Here is a 19,225-nt window from a genome sequence, read left to right on the forward strand (position 1 = left end):
ACAACATAGGAGGTTAGCAAGCTAGTATATCAGCCTAAACACATTTAATCCTGGGAGACAGATCATTAAAAAATCCAATATGTAAACTAGAAGTGACGTTATTTAAAAAAGAAGGACGTGGCTTGGGACATTAAAAGCAAAACAGCTGAACTTTGGAGAGACATAACAGGACCGTTACTTATTTAACCACATTTGATTACGTTCCCATGTAAATGTGTTTTAAGTTGATTTACTGGTAAATTTAAGGCTAAGCGGATGCCAATGAAAAGAAGGAATGCTGGAAGCAGAGATAAGACTGTCGGCTGAGGGCCGAACAGGAATTACCTGACACTTTGGCATAGGAAAGCATTTTAAAGTCGCCCCGTATTTCTCTATGACAGGAGGTGAATCAAAACTATACAGAGAGTCAGGCTGAGAGACAGACAGATGTTGTGAGGATCAAGAGCAGACAGACAGATAGATGAGGACAAGGGGGAGAGAGGTGCAAAGCAGTCGAGTACATCTTTCTGAACACTAATTGTTGATGAAAGTGGTTAGTTAGTATTTGTGCTGGGTATATATATATATAAGAGATATACAAGAGATTCACAATGTATTCACAATGATTCTGCTGATAATATCAAATTAAGCAAGACTGTGAACATTGCAATGATTGTAATATGATTGTTATTTGGTCATAAGGTTTCTCAAAAAGCATGTCGTTACACTAGTTTCATGATCCTTTCTTGCGAATGACACATCGAAACTTAAGCTATATTGCCCAGCCATAGTTAGTTTGCAACTCATATAAATGTTATAAACACTCACACGTATTAAAAAGCATAAAAAAAATGGATCTTGTCATTTCCCATGATCAGTAGATGCTTGTATTGTGTGTGAAACTGACTCTGTCTTTGTGAATGATGCTCTGGACCAGGAACACCACAGGGTTTGCAGCATTACGGATGGCTTCCACTGCCTGCTCATGACTGGCGTCACGCAGATCCACTCCTCCCACCTGTTACACACACACGCACACACACACAGGTTTGTTTTGCTATCAAAGTGAGGACATTCCATAGGCGTAATGGTTTTTATACTGTACAAACTGTACATTCTATCCCCCTAAACCTACCCATCACAAAAAAAAAAAAACATTCTGCATTTTTACATTTTTAATAAAACATTGTTTAGTATGTTTTTAAAGCTTTTTTTAAATATGAGGACTCATGAAATGTCCTCATATTTCATGTTTACATCGTAATACCTGTTTAATACCCATGTACAAATTTGTGTCCTCATAAATCACAAAAACACACACACACACACACACGCACACACCTTGAACTCATTAAGTCATTACTGGAGAAAATCGGCAGGTGTGTAGCTCTGTCCAAAACCCACCAAAAGACACCACTGGAAATGTTTGCCTAGGCATGTTGGGCTGCATTTTGCTAAATCATTTATACCACATCACACAAGTCAGACACCAAGCAGAAAACTGTGCAAATTGTGCCGTTCAATCAGCAGGCAGTGTTGTGGCAGAAGGGACACAAGGTCTTGTTTACTCCATCGGGGAACGGACCCAGATGTTCTCTATCTGTCAGTCACATCGATATTGTGTCAATGTACTGACACTAGGGAAACGCCATTTTCCACCCTTATGGAAAATGGCACAACAAGCTGAACCATGTTATGAGGTTTTGGCTGCGCAGATGTTGACAAGCTACTGTATGATGGCTGACAAGTGCACTCACGTCATAAACGTTTCCAATGCCCTACGTAAGCCGTGTAGTCCTTCGTACCACAGGGGGTACTTTAAATGGGAAAAGATCACTTCAGCCATTTAAAAAAAAAAAAATATTACACCTGAACAGACAAAAAGTTAACGCTGGGGAAGTGTTCTTTTCTCTCTGCAGAAAAAGAAAACTACGGAGGCCACATCCTACTCGAAGGGAGGTTAATTCATGGAGTTTCTGCGGTAGGTCCTACCTGAAAAGGGAGGAGCTCTTCAACACAGTGACTGGTGGCAGAGCAAAGCTCTGCCTAGGGGAAGAAACAGGTTTACCATCAGGGAAACTATGGAAAATACATCATATGGGATTTCCTTTAGGGAATTACTACATTTAGAGCACCTAGCCCAAATACACGGGCTGCCCTGAAAGGGCATACATCACGATTACTGGGCCTGGCAACAAATTCCTCCACTGAATTTGACTGTTGCAGGGTGCTGAAGGGTAAAACACACACAGGGTTCACCTGCTGGGGAACTCACATGGACAAAAAAAGTGTTTGTTTTCACTTCAGGGAGCGGGCCATGCTCTGTTTGGAGACAGCCTTCTGCTTCTACTGTCCCCTAAAATATACAAAGAGCTGCTCAGAGTCTGAAGCTCTGCATGTGGTTCAAGTAAGGTTCAAGTTCACAGCAATGACAAGGCTGGGTCTGCCTCATCCCAAGGCATCACTTGCAAGTTCACCACTTGCATGGTCCCTAAAAGGGGTAGTAGGAACTTTGGGCACTAAGCCCTGTCGGTCGCTGACAGAGCATGTCCTGCACGTCCCCAAGACTCTTGAGCGTGGTCAGGAGGCCCATCTTCAAAGAGAGGACACTTAGCTCAACTGACTCCTGGGGCTCAAAAGGAGCTCTCTGTAGGCCCAGCAAGACTACAGAGAGGTCCCAAGAGGGAATAATACAGAGGTAATTTAATGCCGTTTCTTATGACGCTTTGCTCAGTCTGCTTTGGCTGTGTGTGACCTGCACGATCATGTGTTTGAATGAGGCACAACCAGCAGGACATGTTCTTCATCCTCCCTGACTTTTCACAACATCTGTGCAATCAGCCTAACTGGGGGAAACTGGGGCTAGCTGTGTGCCAGTTCATCAGTGCCAAGGGGGGCCTCTATCAGGGAATATCAAAGCAGGCAGTGGGAGGATTCCTGGGAAGTGGCGAATTAACTCCAGATCAGCTGAACAAGCCGGGGATGGAGTCTCCACTCTCCCTGGAGCATCACTTGTCACGACAGCATGTTCATTGCACAATTGAGTTTGCCTGGGATGTGAGTGGCTCGCAGTGACATCAGTCACTCCTGACTCCAAAGGTGGAATGTACGGCGACAGATCTGCGTGATAGTCACGTGATGCGTACCGCGGTGCCATGCTCATCTTGGGACACGAGTCTGAAGCTAGTGCTGAAGCGGTCTCATATGCAGCAACCTGAGTGGCGTTGCCACTACCAAGGACGCCATATGCCCCAGGAGCATCTGAAATTGTTTCAGTGGAACTGCTGTTTTAGGCAGTAATTGAGAATGCAGGTGCCCACTTCCTTCTGCGACTTTCGTGAAGATGTGAGGTGACAGGGACAGCCTGAAGGGAAGGAACTTGCACTGGTATGCCTGATCCCTAAAAGCAAACCAAAGAAACCCAGATACCAATCAATTCAACCAAAAAGGCTCAGGACAGGACAAAGGATTCCACTCCAGCCTGATGTTTGTGGTGGCCCGGGCAAGCATGGCTGCCAACTCTGTCTCAAACTCAGACTATGATACTACACCTGTGGGTAGGAGTCTAAGTCCTCTGCATCAGAAGGCCCACACTCCGATGCTGCAATCGACAGTTCAATCGAATTAGAAATTAGGCTCGCCATAAATGAGCTGCCTAATTCATCCGTGAATTCCACTGGACGCAATGTGCGTGATAATGAATGGAAGGTCCATGGGGATTGACCTGGTGTAAACGCTCCCATTGTTTTCCTCATACCATCCACAGCACTTGCCGTTGTGGCCTTGTACATTGCAAAGGGACCAGGAGCAGGGAGTGACTGAAGTGACTCTTTCTCTGATTAGAAATTAGTCGCGACCGCAAAGCTGCCATGGCCATGTTCTCACAATAAGGACATGAACCATCCACGAATGCTTTCCCAGCATGGGTACGACCCAAACACGTGAGCCAGAGATTGTGGCCATCTGAGGACAAGAGACATTGACTGCATCCTGAAACACATAGGCGGAAAGGCATCTTTGAAAAGATACTCTCTGTCTGTGCTTGCTCTTTTAGAGAAAACTGCTCTTTCACTGAAGCACCCAGGGGATGAGATGTGGCATCAACACAAGCTTCAACAGCTTCCTTTTTGGCGGAGGTGAATGGAATGAGCTCATGTGACAAACACAACCACTCGGCTCCAAAGAACAAATCTGAATGAGTGGATGCACGCCATCTCCTTTTATACCCGTATGTCCGGGGGAGTGGCACATGCAAATTCCACTCACCAATTCTCATTGGCCTTTTCTCAAAGTATCAGAGTTGTTTGTGGCCCCCATATGCAACCTCTAATGTCAGTACATCGATACAACGTCGAAATGACTGACAGATAGGGAACAAGTTCATTTTGGTGTGTTGTAACAATGCAAGCAACATTGCAACTTGCTATATTAATAGAATTTAACTATTGCAAAATATTGTAAATAATATATACTGTTGTACTATGATATAAGAACTAAAATGCAACCTCATAAGTGACTGATTTGAAATGCTTTACATAAAAAAAACAAAAAACAAATAACCCTTCTTACATGAAGTGCACAGAAGAACTGATTCACAATTGATTCCAATGGAGTTTGACGCTAATAACACAATACTCTAATAAGCACAGAAATACTCTATTCATGCAAATATTGGGTGAAGCAGTGCATTTTTATAATTAGAATGAAGTAGATATTTTATATTTCCATTTTCCATTATATTTCCAATAATTTTTATTGATACTTTTCATTACTGAATCAAATGTAAGTTAATTTATTAACCTTAATAAATTATTATCCTTAGGTCAAATATCTTAGATATTTTCAGCTTATAAATTGCTTGTTTTCAAACTTTTTTTTTTAAATAAACAGAAATTTGAAATGTTAAAGCTAAGTTTTAACAGCTAAGTTTTCTCAATAGCTGTTGTTCTTCAATAAGAACAACAGCTATTGAGAGAAAATAAAAAGAAATGTGACTTTTAATTTATATCTTGATTTTGTGCTTTTTTTTTAGTATCTTAGATTAGACTTAGATTATCTTAATATATTAATAATAATTTATATGTTTAAATAATTTAATATCATTCTGCACTTGGAAGTTTGCTGAGGAACTAGGTTTTAGAACATCACTATGTGTGTGTCTGTACATATTTAACCATATAATAGGGACAACTTTGTACCCAGAAGTGAGCTAAATCTGACAAAACCTCATTTTGGGAGATCCTCGTTTGCAAAAAGGTAAAAAAAAAAAAGAAAAAAAAGAAAGAAAGTTTTCTGAGGGTTAGAGTTACGTTACAGTATTTATAACTAAATGTATATAAAAACATTATAATTGTGTGTGTGTACCTCTACAATCCTGTCTCCTGTTTTTAGTGTGCCGTTGCGTCCTGCTGGACTGTCCTCCAAGATGTGTTTAATAAAGATGCCCCGCATCACTTCTCCGTTGCTAAGGCGACTGCCCATGCCCCGTCCACCAACAATACTGATGCCCAAAGATTTGCCAGCTTCCCTGTGCAACTCCACTCTGAACAAACACACGCACACAACATTCAATAAACATCAAGTAATGACAATTTGCCAAACATCCTTATCAATAGATTTCACATGACTTTTCCAGTTGCCCTCGCTGATACGTTTTAAAATTCAAGGCCTATAGATGATACAAGCCAAGTAAAAAAGAATATGAGTTTCACATATATATATTGTAAAACAATTGTTCTCTTTTTACCAGTATTTATGGTACTGTTTATGTACTATGACATATTCATTCAATGCAGTCAGGGGCATTTTCATTTACTGTTATAATGCCACCTTCGGTGTGTTTTCTTTGCATGTCTTAAATGTATTTTCCAAGTTTTGTCAAGCAAAGTTACAAATTCAGTGGCATGTGGGATCTGACTCATAACTTTTTGATTGCAAGCCAAGAGTTTTAAAAACAGAACCAGTGATTAAGTGTAAAGTATATGTTCAATAACGTCAGTCTGGCATTTTAAAATCCAATATTTGATCCAATACTGAGCCAAAATTGGGTGAGAGTCAGACAAAGTGTTGCCAATTTAACGCCCCACAACTGATGGACATTTTCGCGAAATTCACAGTCAACTTTGTTGCTGTGTTACAGTTAAATCAGTTGGCATATTAAAAATCTTTTGATACATTTTGCCAGTTGGGTCATAAGATTATCAGGCCAAAATTTGCTCCAAACGGTTTTAAGGAAAAATATTAAGAACACTACCAAAGTTAGAGAACTTTTATATTTGTACTCACCTCCGTGGTGGATTCCAGTTGTTGGAAGCTGCTGTCTGTCTTTCACTCTCCTGTCCCTCTCCATCTTCTCTCTCTGGAAGATCTGAGACCATCTGACTAAACCCAAAAACATAAACCTCTCATATTTTATCCATTTTACAGTCGATGAAGCTGACAGGAGAATGTGTGTGAGTGAGGTACGTACTGTTGAGTGTTGTTTTTGCCATCAGAGAGATCATCACTCTGGAGCTGCTGGCTTGCCCTGTATTCCTCTAAATATTCTGCAGGTACATATGTGATTCTGCACACACAATCACATGACTCATAAGCATATGATAATATTTTGCTCATCAGACCTGTCATCAACACTACTGGAATAACACTTTAAAGAAATGCCCTGAGCTCATTCAACAGCATTATGCAACATTATGCAATAAATGCTTTCAGTTGAGCTTAAATTGCATTGACTGCATTTTGTTTTTTCAGATTTATGGCTAATGTGCAATGTTTTCTGCCTATCTCTGCCCAAGGTGAAATCATAATGAAATCTAGCAATGTGATTGTCAACAACAGCCAGCGTTTTATTGGTTAGTAAATGAATGTGTAACAGAAACACAATTTTCTTTTTCTGTTGCATTATCCAAAAAAAATCAAACCAAATAAAATCAGACTCAAAAGCAAGACTGATAAGTTAGTTTTAGATAATTTCGATTTTTATTATTATTAGTATATATACGTCATCAGTTAATTGTAAAACTGATACATTTTGATTTTTTGATGAATAAAAAGTTAAAACAGCATTCAAAGAACAGCGTTTATTTCAAATAGAAATTTTGTAACATAATACATGTCTTTAATCTCACTTTTGATCAATTTAACGCATCCTTGCTGAATAAAAGTATTAGTTTCTTTGTGATTGTCAACAACAGCCAGTGTTTTATTGGTTAGTAAATGACACATTTTTCATTTCTTTTTGCATAGAAATCAAAATCAAAATAAAATCAGACTCAACAGCAAGCCTAATCATTTTGTTTGATTTTTTTTTTTTTTTTCCAATCAGGAATAAAAACGGAAATAATTTATTTGCTTCATCAGTCCATTGTAAGTGAAGATGACAGATCTAATGTAGGTAAATCAAACCTTGTTTTGAACAATTCATGCATGTAGGCAGAGAGATCAAGACATTAGTAATCATGGCACATCGATGTGAATCAAATATTCATTATCTGCACGTTCACTGAAACGCTTCATTAATGAACGAGAATCGATGGCTGGAAATCAAATCATTGCCATGACAGAGAGAGAGATGTTAGTCAAAGATGAACAACACAATGCACATGATGTTAGCAAGAAATGACGGCCTGGAATGTTAACGATGGAACAACAGCCTCTTGAGAACAAGAATTCATGTTACCAAGGAAACTACAACCTGCTCTAACACTGCTTGTTACTGATGAGGAAAATACAGCGTCCTTGACTTTGACTAAAATGTGAGTGTTTAACATTAGTAGGGTCAAATCCACTATGCAGTACAACTATATCTGTATCAAAATTTGTCTTCATATACTGGTTAAAGTATCACAGTTAAAATTGAAGTACTGTCCTATCCCAGCTTAATATGAAGATAAAATTATAAGAAAGCCATTCCTAGAGTGACTTCCTTGAAAAGTGTATCCACTGTGATGACAATCATTATTTACATATAACTTCTGCTTGGTAATCCTAGTGTTGTAGACCTTACACACTTCAGCTTTAAGTGAACATGTGGTGAAATGTAAATCATTTAGCTACTTTGGTGTGAATAAATGTTGCCTTTTTGCCATGTCCACAGGTACTGCACTAACTGGTAATGTATTAAATATTTTTAGGTGTTTCTTCACTTATTCATTTCTCTAGTTAAATCGTTTTGAAGAAAACAAGTTTTGAAAATATGTTTTAATTGTGTTCAGTGTTCTTTGCTGCTCAAGAAACATTTCTTATTTTTATCAATGTTGAAAACAGGGCTGCTGCTTCATATTTTCATGGAAACCATGATACATTTTTTTCAGGATTCCTTGATGAATTGAAATTTCAAAAGAACAGCATTTATTTGTAATAGAACATAAATTGTAACATTGTAAATGTCTTTCCTGTCACATTTGATCATTTTAATGCATCCTTGCTGAAAAAAGTATTTAAAAATCCTATATCTAAGTATAAAAAAAGTATAATATTTTAATGATATACAAAACTGATTGTTATTATTTTTGATCCTTTCACTGCAAGCAGGAAGACTATGAAATAGATGAATTTGGTCTATAAAATAGATGAAGATGGTCTTCTTCTCTTCTGTGTCATTTCGTAATGCCAATTACGCAAATGTTAAAAAAAAAAGCAAAGCCAGAAGTGAAAAATTAAAGTGAAACAATTTACAGTAATCATAATCAACATGTATAATTTGATCAAATAATTGTGACATGCCTAGATATACACTTTTTTTAAAAATAATGTAATACTATACACTAAATATAATATAATTTTAAATACAATATAATGTAACATATAAAAAAAGTAAAAAAAAAAAAAAAAAGGTACTGCATAACAGAAATGACCTAGTAATTGACATTGCTGTTTTGGAAAGACATGAGGGTGAGTAAATGATGACAGAAATTACATTACTTAAACTATCCCTTTAAGACTGTTGCCAGTCGTTAAGCAATCAGAACAATCAGACTTTCTGGATAAACCTCTGTAGCGACAGCCCAAAATGCAGAACGAAACGAATGCAAGCAGGGAGTGAGACAGACAGTGTAAATCAAGCCCAGATGAAGGGAGTACTCACACAGAGATGGGACTGTGCTCTTCCCCCTCAGCACCTGTGGATCTGGAAACGTGAAGAGCAGTTTACAGACGGCAGCCGACACAGATGCGGCTGCCATCGGGATGCAAAATAAAGCAACTTACTACAGCTAGTACAAGCTCTCTGCTGTAAGACGAGTTCTGCATTAGGTTCCCTTGTAAAAAAGAAGTGCGCTTAATTGTATTTGAATGAGCATTTTTTGTGTACTTTACATCTGAAAAGTATGTTTTTAAAAAAAACTGTAATTGCAGATAATATTAATTAAATAAAAGGTCACTTAAGTGTACTTCAAGAGTGTTTCTTAACACACTTAAGTACACTTTTAAAAAGTGCACTTTGTAATAATGTCAAATTAAAAGATCTACTTTTAAAGTATTTTAAATCATTGTTTTAATAATATTTTGTCGAACTTTAAAGATGTACACTTATTTTGATGTGTTGACTATCATACTAAAGCACATTTAAAGTACTTGATTGGAATTTTAATTATAGTGTATTATTGTGTTTAATCACATTTAATATCAAGTTAATATATTTTAAATGTACTAAATTGCAGTTTCATCATTACAAATATGTAATTACAATAAATATGTGACATACAAGTTAGTAGAAATGTTTACCATACAGTAAATGCTCGTCAGTACATTCAGCAGTGCACTTTACCTATATTTCAAAGATAACAGAAGTAATTATGAAATTACATATAAAGATGCACTTAAGTCCCACTTAACTGTTTCAAAAAAGGACTCTAAAGTTCAGCTAATTGGATTTAATATAATTTTTTTTTTTTTATATTTTTTGTTTAATTGCAATTAACATGCAAATAAGTGTTTGAAAACATAATATTCAGTTCACACTGAAGTATTGTCTTTTAAAGTATATTAGTTATGTCATAAGTATAAAAGTATGCTAAAGTGTACTTCTTTTTCACAAGGGTTCTGGATCACCATTGGGCACTGATAAGCCTGTGCTGGTTTGTGTGTAATATTTTATGAATGTTTGTTTAACTTTTTATCGTGAATGTAAATTCTGGAGTTCTGGTGAGGTTAATGGCTCTATTAAATTGGCAGTACTCATAAAAAGCAATTAACCATACTCCCTGACCATACATAAACTTCATTGTAGTAGTGTTGTCAAAAGTACCGACTTCGGTACCTAGTCGATACTGAAATTTAAAAAATGTGATGCTTTGAGCGCTGTTGAGTGGATTCGTAAATATCTCTGATTGGCCGTTGTTTTCACAGCTCATCGGATATGTCTGTGATTGGCTTCAATGATCAACGCTGTAAAAACGTTGTAAATAGTCATCAATTAATCTCTTCACTAAGCGCTTACACAGATACACACGGGAGCGTTTGAAAGCAGGCGTCTATCGCGGATCGGTCCACTGTTAGACACCTGCTTTCAATCGCTCGCGCTCCCACTTTCAAAATGCTTTCAAATTCAAACACTTCCGTGTGCTTTCAAATGCTCCCACGCGTTGATCATTGTAGCCAATCACAGGCATATCCGATGAGCGCGTCAACACAATGGCCAATCAGAGATGTTTACGAATCCGCTCAACAGCGCCAAAGCGTCACATTTTTAAAATTTCAGTACCGATAGGTACCGAAGTCGGTACTTTTGACAACACTACATTGTAGCAAATCTTTCCATGTGATTCAAACTTGAAGTGTCATCGAAATGTAACACGATTGACATGCTCTCAAAAAATGTTACCAGACACAGAAAGAACAGCAAGATGCACCGTAACATCCAAATATGCCTGTCTGCATGTGTGCAAAGTTTTCGTGTGACGCTGAAGTTTATTCAGTCGCCCCTCTGTCATTCATACCTCTGTCTGACCAGACCTGAGAGGCTTACACTACTGTCCAAACATTTCTTTTTATAATCCATGTTGAAAACTGCTTCACTGCTTAATATTTTTGTTGAAACCACAATGCATCCTTTTATGAAGTTCACTTTTGATCAAATTAATGCGTCCTTGCTGAATAAAAGTATTAATTTATACTATTAAAAAGTAAAATCTTACTGATCTCAAACTTTTGAACAGTAGTGTATGTTCAGTGATATGGACTGTTATTATCCATGTGTCAAGAAAATAAAATAGAAAGAGGTTGATTTCTGCCTGAGAAGTTAAACAGAAGCTAAACTGAAATGACTTAATTAGGGTTTGTTTGAAGATCTCACCCCATGTCTGGTCCTATCAGAGAGTGTCTGCGCAGCATGGCTCGCGCCTGTGCGTTGGTCAGATTTCCTGTAAGTTCTCCGTTGATGGCCAGAATAAGGTCACCGACCCCGAGTCGCCCGTCACGGCTGATGGAGCCACCGTGAATGATGCTGCGGATCAGCATACCTGCTCCATCCTTCAGCGCGCACACGGTCATACCTGTAACACACTTGACATGAGTATAACTTAAAAAAAATCACATTCTGTCATGACAGGTGTGGACATTAGGATCAGGCAAAATGTGCTCCCTTTAAATCCATAAGATGGATGAAATAAAAAGTTCACGCACCCTATTGGAATTTTAGTATTATAGTAGTATTAAGTATAGTATTATAGTATTTATAAACATTTTGAATTAGCTTTTAAATTTATATTTTCAGTTTTTATTTTAAATTTAGTTCAAATTTTAGTCGACTTGCGTAGACCGTCTGCCTGGAAGCTATTTATTTTAATTTATAAATATAAGTTAAAATATAAGTTATAAATATGGATATTTTTCTTACAAAGGCCTTTATTACCCCTCCTGGATTACTTTTATGATGGATGGATGAACACTTTTGGACTTTGAAATCAGGAGTTCCATTCACTACCATTTTAAGCTTGGAAGAGAGATTTTTTAATATAACTCCGATTATGTTCGTCTGAAAGAAGATAGTCATATACACCTAGCATGGCTCGAGGGTGAGTAAATCATGGGATAATTTTCATTTTGGGGTGAACTATCCCTTTAAGAGGGACAAAAACACTCTGAAGGCAAGAGAAACAATATCATTGGGATCACTTTCAGAACGTTTTTTAATAGCTGTTGAACGATATAACACTGACAGCCAATCAGAATCCATTTTAATTTAAGGGCTCACGCATTTAAAATGGCAGACGACATTGCAGAGAAGTTAATTGCCGAGATCCAGAAAAAGCCACCACTGATTGACAAGTCAAACCCCCTTTTCAAGGATACTTTAAAGAAAATGGATATATGGAAAACAATCAGTAATACCCCCAGAATAAATAGTGAGAAGAATTAACAATGAGATCATTATGCCAGGCTAGCAAACAGTGTAACATAAAATTACCTCAGGTATCCAGCACTAGTTTCGACAACATTATCTTACTTTCTTTGAAGTTGCAGTCAAGTCAAGTCACCTTTATTTATATAGCGCTTTTTACAATGCAGATTGTGTCAAAGCAGCTTTACATTGATAACTGGTACAGAGTTTTTGCTGCACAGCAGCTCTTCAAGAATAGTGTCAATGCAGGCAGATCAAAGCACTGTTGAATAAATGTCAAGAATACTGTTGAATATCAAATGTCAAGTCAAATGTCAAGTGTCCCCAACTAAGCAAGCCAAAGGCGACAGCGGCAAGGAACCCAAACTCCAACAGGTGACATCAGGTGGCAAACAAGAGGCAAATAGGTGTTAAAATGGAGAAAAAAACCTTGGGAGAAACCAGGCTTAGTCGGGGGGCCAGTTCTCCTCTGGCGAGTGAAAAAGACTACAGTATGTGTTGTTTTTTTATTCCGTTATATTGACTTTTTATCGACTCAGCTAAATTCACTATTAGATTAGATCGATTACATTAGCTGTTCACTCAAGACATAGCATTCTGAGTTAAAGCTGTGCAAAAGGGCAGTAAAAACATGTTGTACACACTTTAAAACTGCAGCGTGTGAGCTTAGAATAAACAGACTGTCATCGTTCGCTGGTGTGGACGCAAATAGTGTTATCATTAGTTATCTTTATAGTTATAGTTCTTGGTGTGACGGGCTGTTTGGCAGTTTGATACACACTCCAAACCACTGATTCGAAACAAAAGATTCGTAAAGCTTTGAAGCTTCATGAAGCAGTGTTTTGAAATCGCCCATAACTAGATATTGTTGAATAAAGTCGTTATTTTGTTTTTTTGGCACACAAAAAGTATTCTCGTCGTAACATTAAGGTTGAACCACTGTAGTCACATGAACTGTTTTAAATATGTTTTTAGTAGGTTTCTGGGCATTTGAAAGTGTTAATTATCTTTCTGTCAATGGAGACCTCACTGAGCCATTGGATTTTATCAAAAAATATCTTAATTTGTGTTCTGAAGATGAACAAAGGTCTTACAGGTGTGTAACGACATGAGGGTGAGTAATTAATGACAGAATTTTCCTTTTTGGGTGAACTAACAATTTAAAGTTCAGCTAATTGCATTTAATATAAATTCATCTATAATACAATTTTATTTAATTATAATTAACATGCAATTAAGTGTCCGAAAACATTCAATTCAGTTTGCACTTAAAGGCGCAGTGTGTAAATTTTAGCGGCATCTAGAAGTGAGATCGCAAACTGCAACCAACGGCGCTCACCTCTCTCTTTTGAAGCAAAATAGAGAAGCTATGGTGGCCGTCTGGCCAACACAAGACAAAGATGTCGTCGTCTGAGACAGCAGAGAGTACGTTAGCCTGTCAAGCAATGAGGTTTCTTCTTACTTCTAACAAAGAACAGTCTCTGCTTCTAATAAACCAGATGACTACTACTACTACTTCTTCCTTGTGCGTATTCAACGTAATGACGATGCAAGCTGCCTCTAAAAACATGAAAGACTTAGTAGAAGAACAATATAGTGTTGAAACGCGGTCTGTAGTCTGTAATAAAAACATAACGGTTCATTATGTAAGGTCTTTATACACCACTGAAAACATAGTTATGTATATTATATTGCATTTCTGTCAATAGATCCTCCCAAATTTTACACATTGCACCTTTAAGTAAAATCTTTAAAGTATATTTTTTCCTGTAATAAGTACTGTTTAAAAAAAATGCTGAAGTGTACTTCTATTTCATAAGGGACTACACATTCCCATGCTCATACCTAGACTTGAGCTGCCCTTGACCACAGTGATGGTCCTCTCAAAAGTGCTCCCCGCAGTGACGTTTAGCTGCTGGGTCTCATCCGTGGTTTTAGCCGGAATGAAATCCTCTTCCTGTGAGGAGAAAAGGATAGAATCCTCATCAAAAACAACATCAAAGACTGAAGTCAAGGACACAGTGTGATAAAAGGAGTTGAGGTCAGATTGTAAGGGTCTTGTGGGAAGGCAAGAAGGATGGGCACAGGCTGGCAATACTAGATTAGCAATGATATGTGAGTGGTGCTTGACTTGACTTGCAAAACCACAATGTTGGAGTAGTGACTTTCCCAGTAAATACTATTACTAAGGTATTTTGAGTGGGTTTGATGGTAGTAGTAGGCCAGCGTAATTTGGGGGAAATTTAATTGCAATTTTTCTGCTAAAATTCCGATGCGAAAAGCTATTTTTAAAGCTCCAGGTTTGCTGTGCTTGTTTGTAGGCCAAGCATAATGAATTACATGTATAGCTATAATACTTAAAAATATTAAACAAAATAAGAAATATTGCTATTTGTAATACTTCACTCAAAATCCAATATAAATTGAATATTTTATAATGTAATAATAATTGTATATTATATTAATTATATTTTATATTAAAAGTTTTATTACATTTTATTAAAAATATTAAAATAAGAAATACTATTATTGTAATAGTTCACTGTAATTAATAACAATTGTTATTATTATTATTAAAATATTAAAATAGAAATATTAGTATTGTAATATTTCACTGTAAAAGATATTTAAGACATAATACAATAACTGTAAAATAAATATTTAAGAAAAAATATAATTTTATTTTACAGTACAAAAGTAATTACAATACTAATATTTATGTCTGTCTTCTTTTCAGTTAAGCCATCAATCTTTTATTTTGGCAGGAAACCATAGGAAGCCTTTAATGCTTCTTTTTAAATGGCAATAGTCAGTTTATAAGTGATCCTAATTACATTTTTGGAAAGATGGTTGCTGCATGTTGCGTTCACAAATGCACATTGTAAGAAGTGATCTAATGCAGGGATGGAGTTTGTACGGAGCAGCATTTAACTGAGTCAATCTGAGATGCTGCAAACACCTGATCATGAGCTGGTAGAAAGATCCTTCAGTCTGAAGCACGCAGTTCATATATTTATTTAATTAACATCACAGTCTTCATGATTTGATAATCGCACAAAGCCATATCAGGATTTCGGTTTCATGCTGTATATAGAAAAATTGTTCAAGAAAAACTTGGGTAAGACAAACATCTGCAGTTTTCCTTTCACAAATTATCAGTTGATTTATATCCACAATTACAGTCAAATCAGAGGCAGATAATCTCCTGATAAACAGTGGTGTTAATGACCTGCTGAAGTGCAATAATGGCAGAGAGCAATCTTTGGCGAGAGCCAGGGGAGAGTGTTTCTGAATGTAGCCATGATTCATACAGCTGTAATTGAGTTTGCTCGTGCAGAATGATTCAAGAGGGACCGAATCACTCAGCTATGAATCTGAGCAGAGACATCCCAAAGCACGAGCCATAAAAACGCAAATAAAGCACAACTGAGGGGACATGAAACAATATAGTCACAAATTACAGCACAGAAAGCTTTGGGCCTGTGGCATGCTGGTCTGGAGAGAGAGTTTTCTTTGACAGTGGGAGTGAATGGAGCTATTTAGAAAATGACATGAGAGGAGATATCAAGGTAAATTACCATCAGAAATGTATCTAGGAAATATGAAAATTGCAAAGTTTTTCCTTCCACATGTGGAAACAAGCATGCTTAAAGTGTTAGTTCACCCAAAAATGAAAATTCTGTCATTAATGACTCGCCCTCATGTCGTTTCACACCCATAAGACCTTTGTTCATTTTCGGAACACAAATTAAGATATTTTTGATGAAATCCGAGAGCTCTCTGACTCCTCCATAGACAGCAATTTAAAGGGTTAGTTCACCCAAAAATTTAATTTCTGTCATTAAGTACTCACCCTCATGTCATTCCAAACCCGTAAGGCATTCGTTCATCTTAGGAACACAAATTAAGATATTTTTGATGAAATCTGAGAGTTTTTTTAATCTCCCATAGAAAGCAATGAAATTACCACATTCAAGGTCCAGAGAAGTAGTAGACATTGTTAAAAAAAGTCACTGTGACTACAGTGTTTCAACCTTAATGTTATGAAGTGAAAAGAATACTTTTTGTGCTCAAAAACAAAACAAAAATAATGACTTTATTTAACAATTTGAACTGTTGTCATACGCAGTTGATGTAGCAAACGCAGTTCGGGTTTCCGTTTTTCCATCTGAATGCCGGCTCAGTATTGGCTGGCGCTGTACACATGAGTGTGATGCTGACGCAGGAGCAGCCAATAATGAGTCGACGTTCGGAAGTAGAACACGGAAGCGCTGCACTGTGTTCACTACGTCAACTGCATATGACAACAGCTCAAACTGTTTAATAAAGTCGTTATTTTTGTTTTTCCTTTGTTTTTGTTTTTGGGTGAGTAATTAATGACAGAAATTTCATTTTTGGGTGAACTAACCCTTTAATTGCCACTTTTAAGGTCCAGAAAGATACTAAAGAAATTGTTAAAACAGTCCACACGACTGCAGTGGTTCAACCTTAATTTTATGAAGCGACGAGAAAACATTTTGTGTAATAAACAAAACAAAATAAGTTTATTCAGCAGTATCTTCTCTTCTCAAAAGTATACAATACCAAAGGTGTTACCAAAAGTTTACTAAATACTAAAGCCAAAATCGAATCTGATTTGACATGAAATGTACATGTTTAAATATGATTTGTTGCTAACCTTAGGTGTGGAGGCCTGTCTGGTCATCTGATCAAATCTGGTCAAATCAGTGCTGCAGAAACTGCCATGTTCAGCGATCATTGACTGCAGCAGCTCGTCCTCCTCCTCGAGAAAATTACGCTCAAAAGCCTTTTCATCAGACAGGTCTAAATCACTGGAGTCGATCTGGAAGTGATGTTATGTAGATAAAAATGATAATAGCATCAGAGAACGATAGTTCAAATAGCTTGTTACGATGACAACCCCCCACCATGGACTTTGCAATATTCTTTTTTGAATTTGAATGACTTTTCAATGCTGTCATGTGCATCTTTTGCTAAGCTTGGTCTAAAATGTTATTCATCCAAAAAGTGGTGTCTGTGTACTATAAACGGTGACATATCGCTCCTACAAGAACGTTGCACTAATAACATGCTTTGATAAGAATGGTTTTGTTGTGTTTTATGAGCACTGACCACTGCAGGCTCAGCACGGAACACAACTTCCTCCTCCTCCTCATCATCATCATCACAGCCCTCCGTCAGGAACAGAGCCGAGAAGATCAAGGAGGAAGAGCCATCCTCATCCTCAGTCTGTGAAGACAGGGAAGTGTCACCTTTCGAAACCTGTGACCATCCACTCAACGATGATGTTTATATCACACTAAGGTTGGCCGATATAACCAGAATCTGGTATATCATGTTAATAAATTCCGATATGTATGTATATATCAGTGGCGTGCGACCCATATAAGCTGCGAATGCTCTGCATACCCGAGCCATTCGTGGACTCGCTAATTATTATTAACACTATAAATTACTATAAATTCCTTTGTTTGAGATATACCATAAAACTTACATGATATATTGTTGGTAATGAGTATGCAACTGTTCGCCATATATTTATTTGCGAAACCACAGTAATTTTCTTCAAATCTGCTAGTGACGGAGGGTTCCGGGCATGCTGATCTCACAGCAGCTTTGCTGGCTACGCTCTGTTATGTATCGTCATCACTGTCATGCGTTCTTATTGGTTTGCTGGCCTATGAAGCAAAGAGTATAGAAGCCAATATAAGGTCTTTGTATTAAGTATTAAGTATTTAGGGTATGCTGTCCGCGAATCACTTGCCCAAGAGCAAAAATGTGCTGCTGCTGCCAGATCTCGATTTCTCCAAAAATCACATTATATTGGAAACAAAATTATGTTATACTTATTGTTAATTCTTAATTAAAAAAAAAAAAAAAAAAAAAAACCCATAGATTTTTTTAATAAATTTTTTTAACTGTCTATTTTGGGGCATCATTAACTATGCACCGATTCAGGATGTGGCCCCTTTAAATCGCACGCTCCCTGGCATTGTAAATTTAACCACATTTAACAGTAGATTAGCAACATGTTAACGAAACATTTAGAAAGACAATTTACAAATATCACTAAAAATATCATGTAATCATGGATCATGACAGTTATTATCGCTCCATCTGCCATTTTTCGCTATTGTTCTTGCTTGCTTACCTAGTCTGTTGATTCAGCTGTGCAGATCTAGACGTTAATACTGGCTGCCCTTGTGTAATGCCTTGAACATGAGCTGGCATATGCAAATATTTGGGGTCATACATATTAATGATCCCGACTGTTACGTAACAGTCTGTGTTATGTTGAGATTCGCCTGTTTTTTTACAGAAGGAGGAAGCAATGGAGTTTGAAACTCAATGTATGTCATTTCCATGTACTGAACTCTTGTTATTCAACTATGTCAAGGTAAATTCAATTTTTGATTCTAGGGCACCTTTAAAGGTGATGTAGGCTATATAGTTTGTGCGGCAGCGGTGCCACCTAGATTAGAGGAATCATAAAAATACGCCATATTTTGCAAACGATCCTTTGTGCATCACGTCCAACCCAAACAACACAATCACAGCTCTTACAGGTGATTATGAAGGCATGTCTCAACAGGTAAATAAAGGCTACTTTCAATAAAAGGTCCAACATATTAGAAATACTTTTTACTGTGTTATTATATGTGTCAAGAGAGTAAGCAACTGAGTATCTAACACTCTGTGTAGAGTGAACGTGAGCATTTAGCTTATTATAAACAAATCCAGAGTACATATCTGCACCGGACACGGTTTTGACATGACAGCATACACGGTTAAAAAAGTCACCGCTTGCCACTGGTATATATGTATATATGTATATGTATATGTATATTTCGGGTAAGAAATTAATACTTTTATTCAGCATAGATG

At 37.1% G+C, this 19,225-nt stretch overlaps 1 protein-coding gene across 1 annotated transcript in view; it reads right to left on the reverse strand.

Annotated features, from left to right (window-relative positions):
* LOC125265741 (multiple PDZ domain protein) overlaps positions 1-19,225 on the reverse strand; it is a 111,228-nt gene that overhangs the window by 32,100 nt on the left and 59,903 nt on the right. Inside the window, 9 exon segments of the mRNA XM_048186138.1 lie at positions 887-997; positions 5,344-5,521; positions 6,265-6,360; positions 6,449-6,544; positions 9,065-9,106; positions 11,273-11,471; positions 14,165-14,276; positions 16,998-17,162; positions 17,453-17,569. Of these exon segments, the coding sequence (XP_048042095.1) occupies positions 887-997; positions 5,344-5,521; positions 6,265-6,360; positions 6,449-6,544; positions 9,065-9,106; positions 11,273-11,471; positions 14,165-14,276; positions 16,998-17,162; positions 17,453-17,569 (1,116 nt within the window).

This window comes from Megalobrama amblycephala, linkage group LG3 (assembly GCF_018812025.1).
Source record: "Megalobrama amblycephala isolate DHTTF-2021 linkage group LG3, ASM1881202v1, whole genome shotgun sequence".
NCBI lineage: Eukaryota > Metazoa > Chordata > Actinopteri > Cypriniformes > Xenocyprididae > Megalobrama > Megalobrama amblycephala.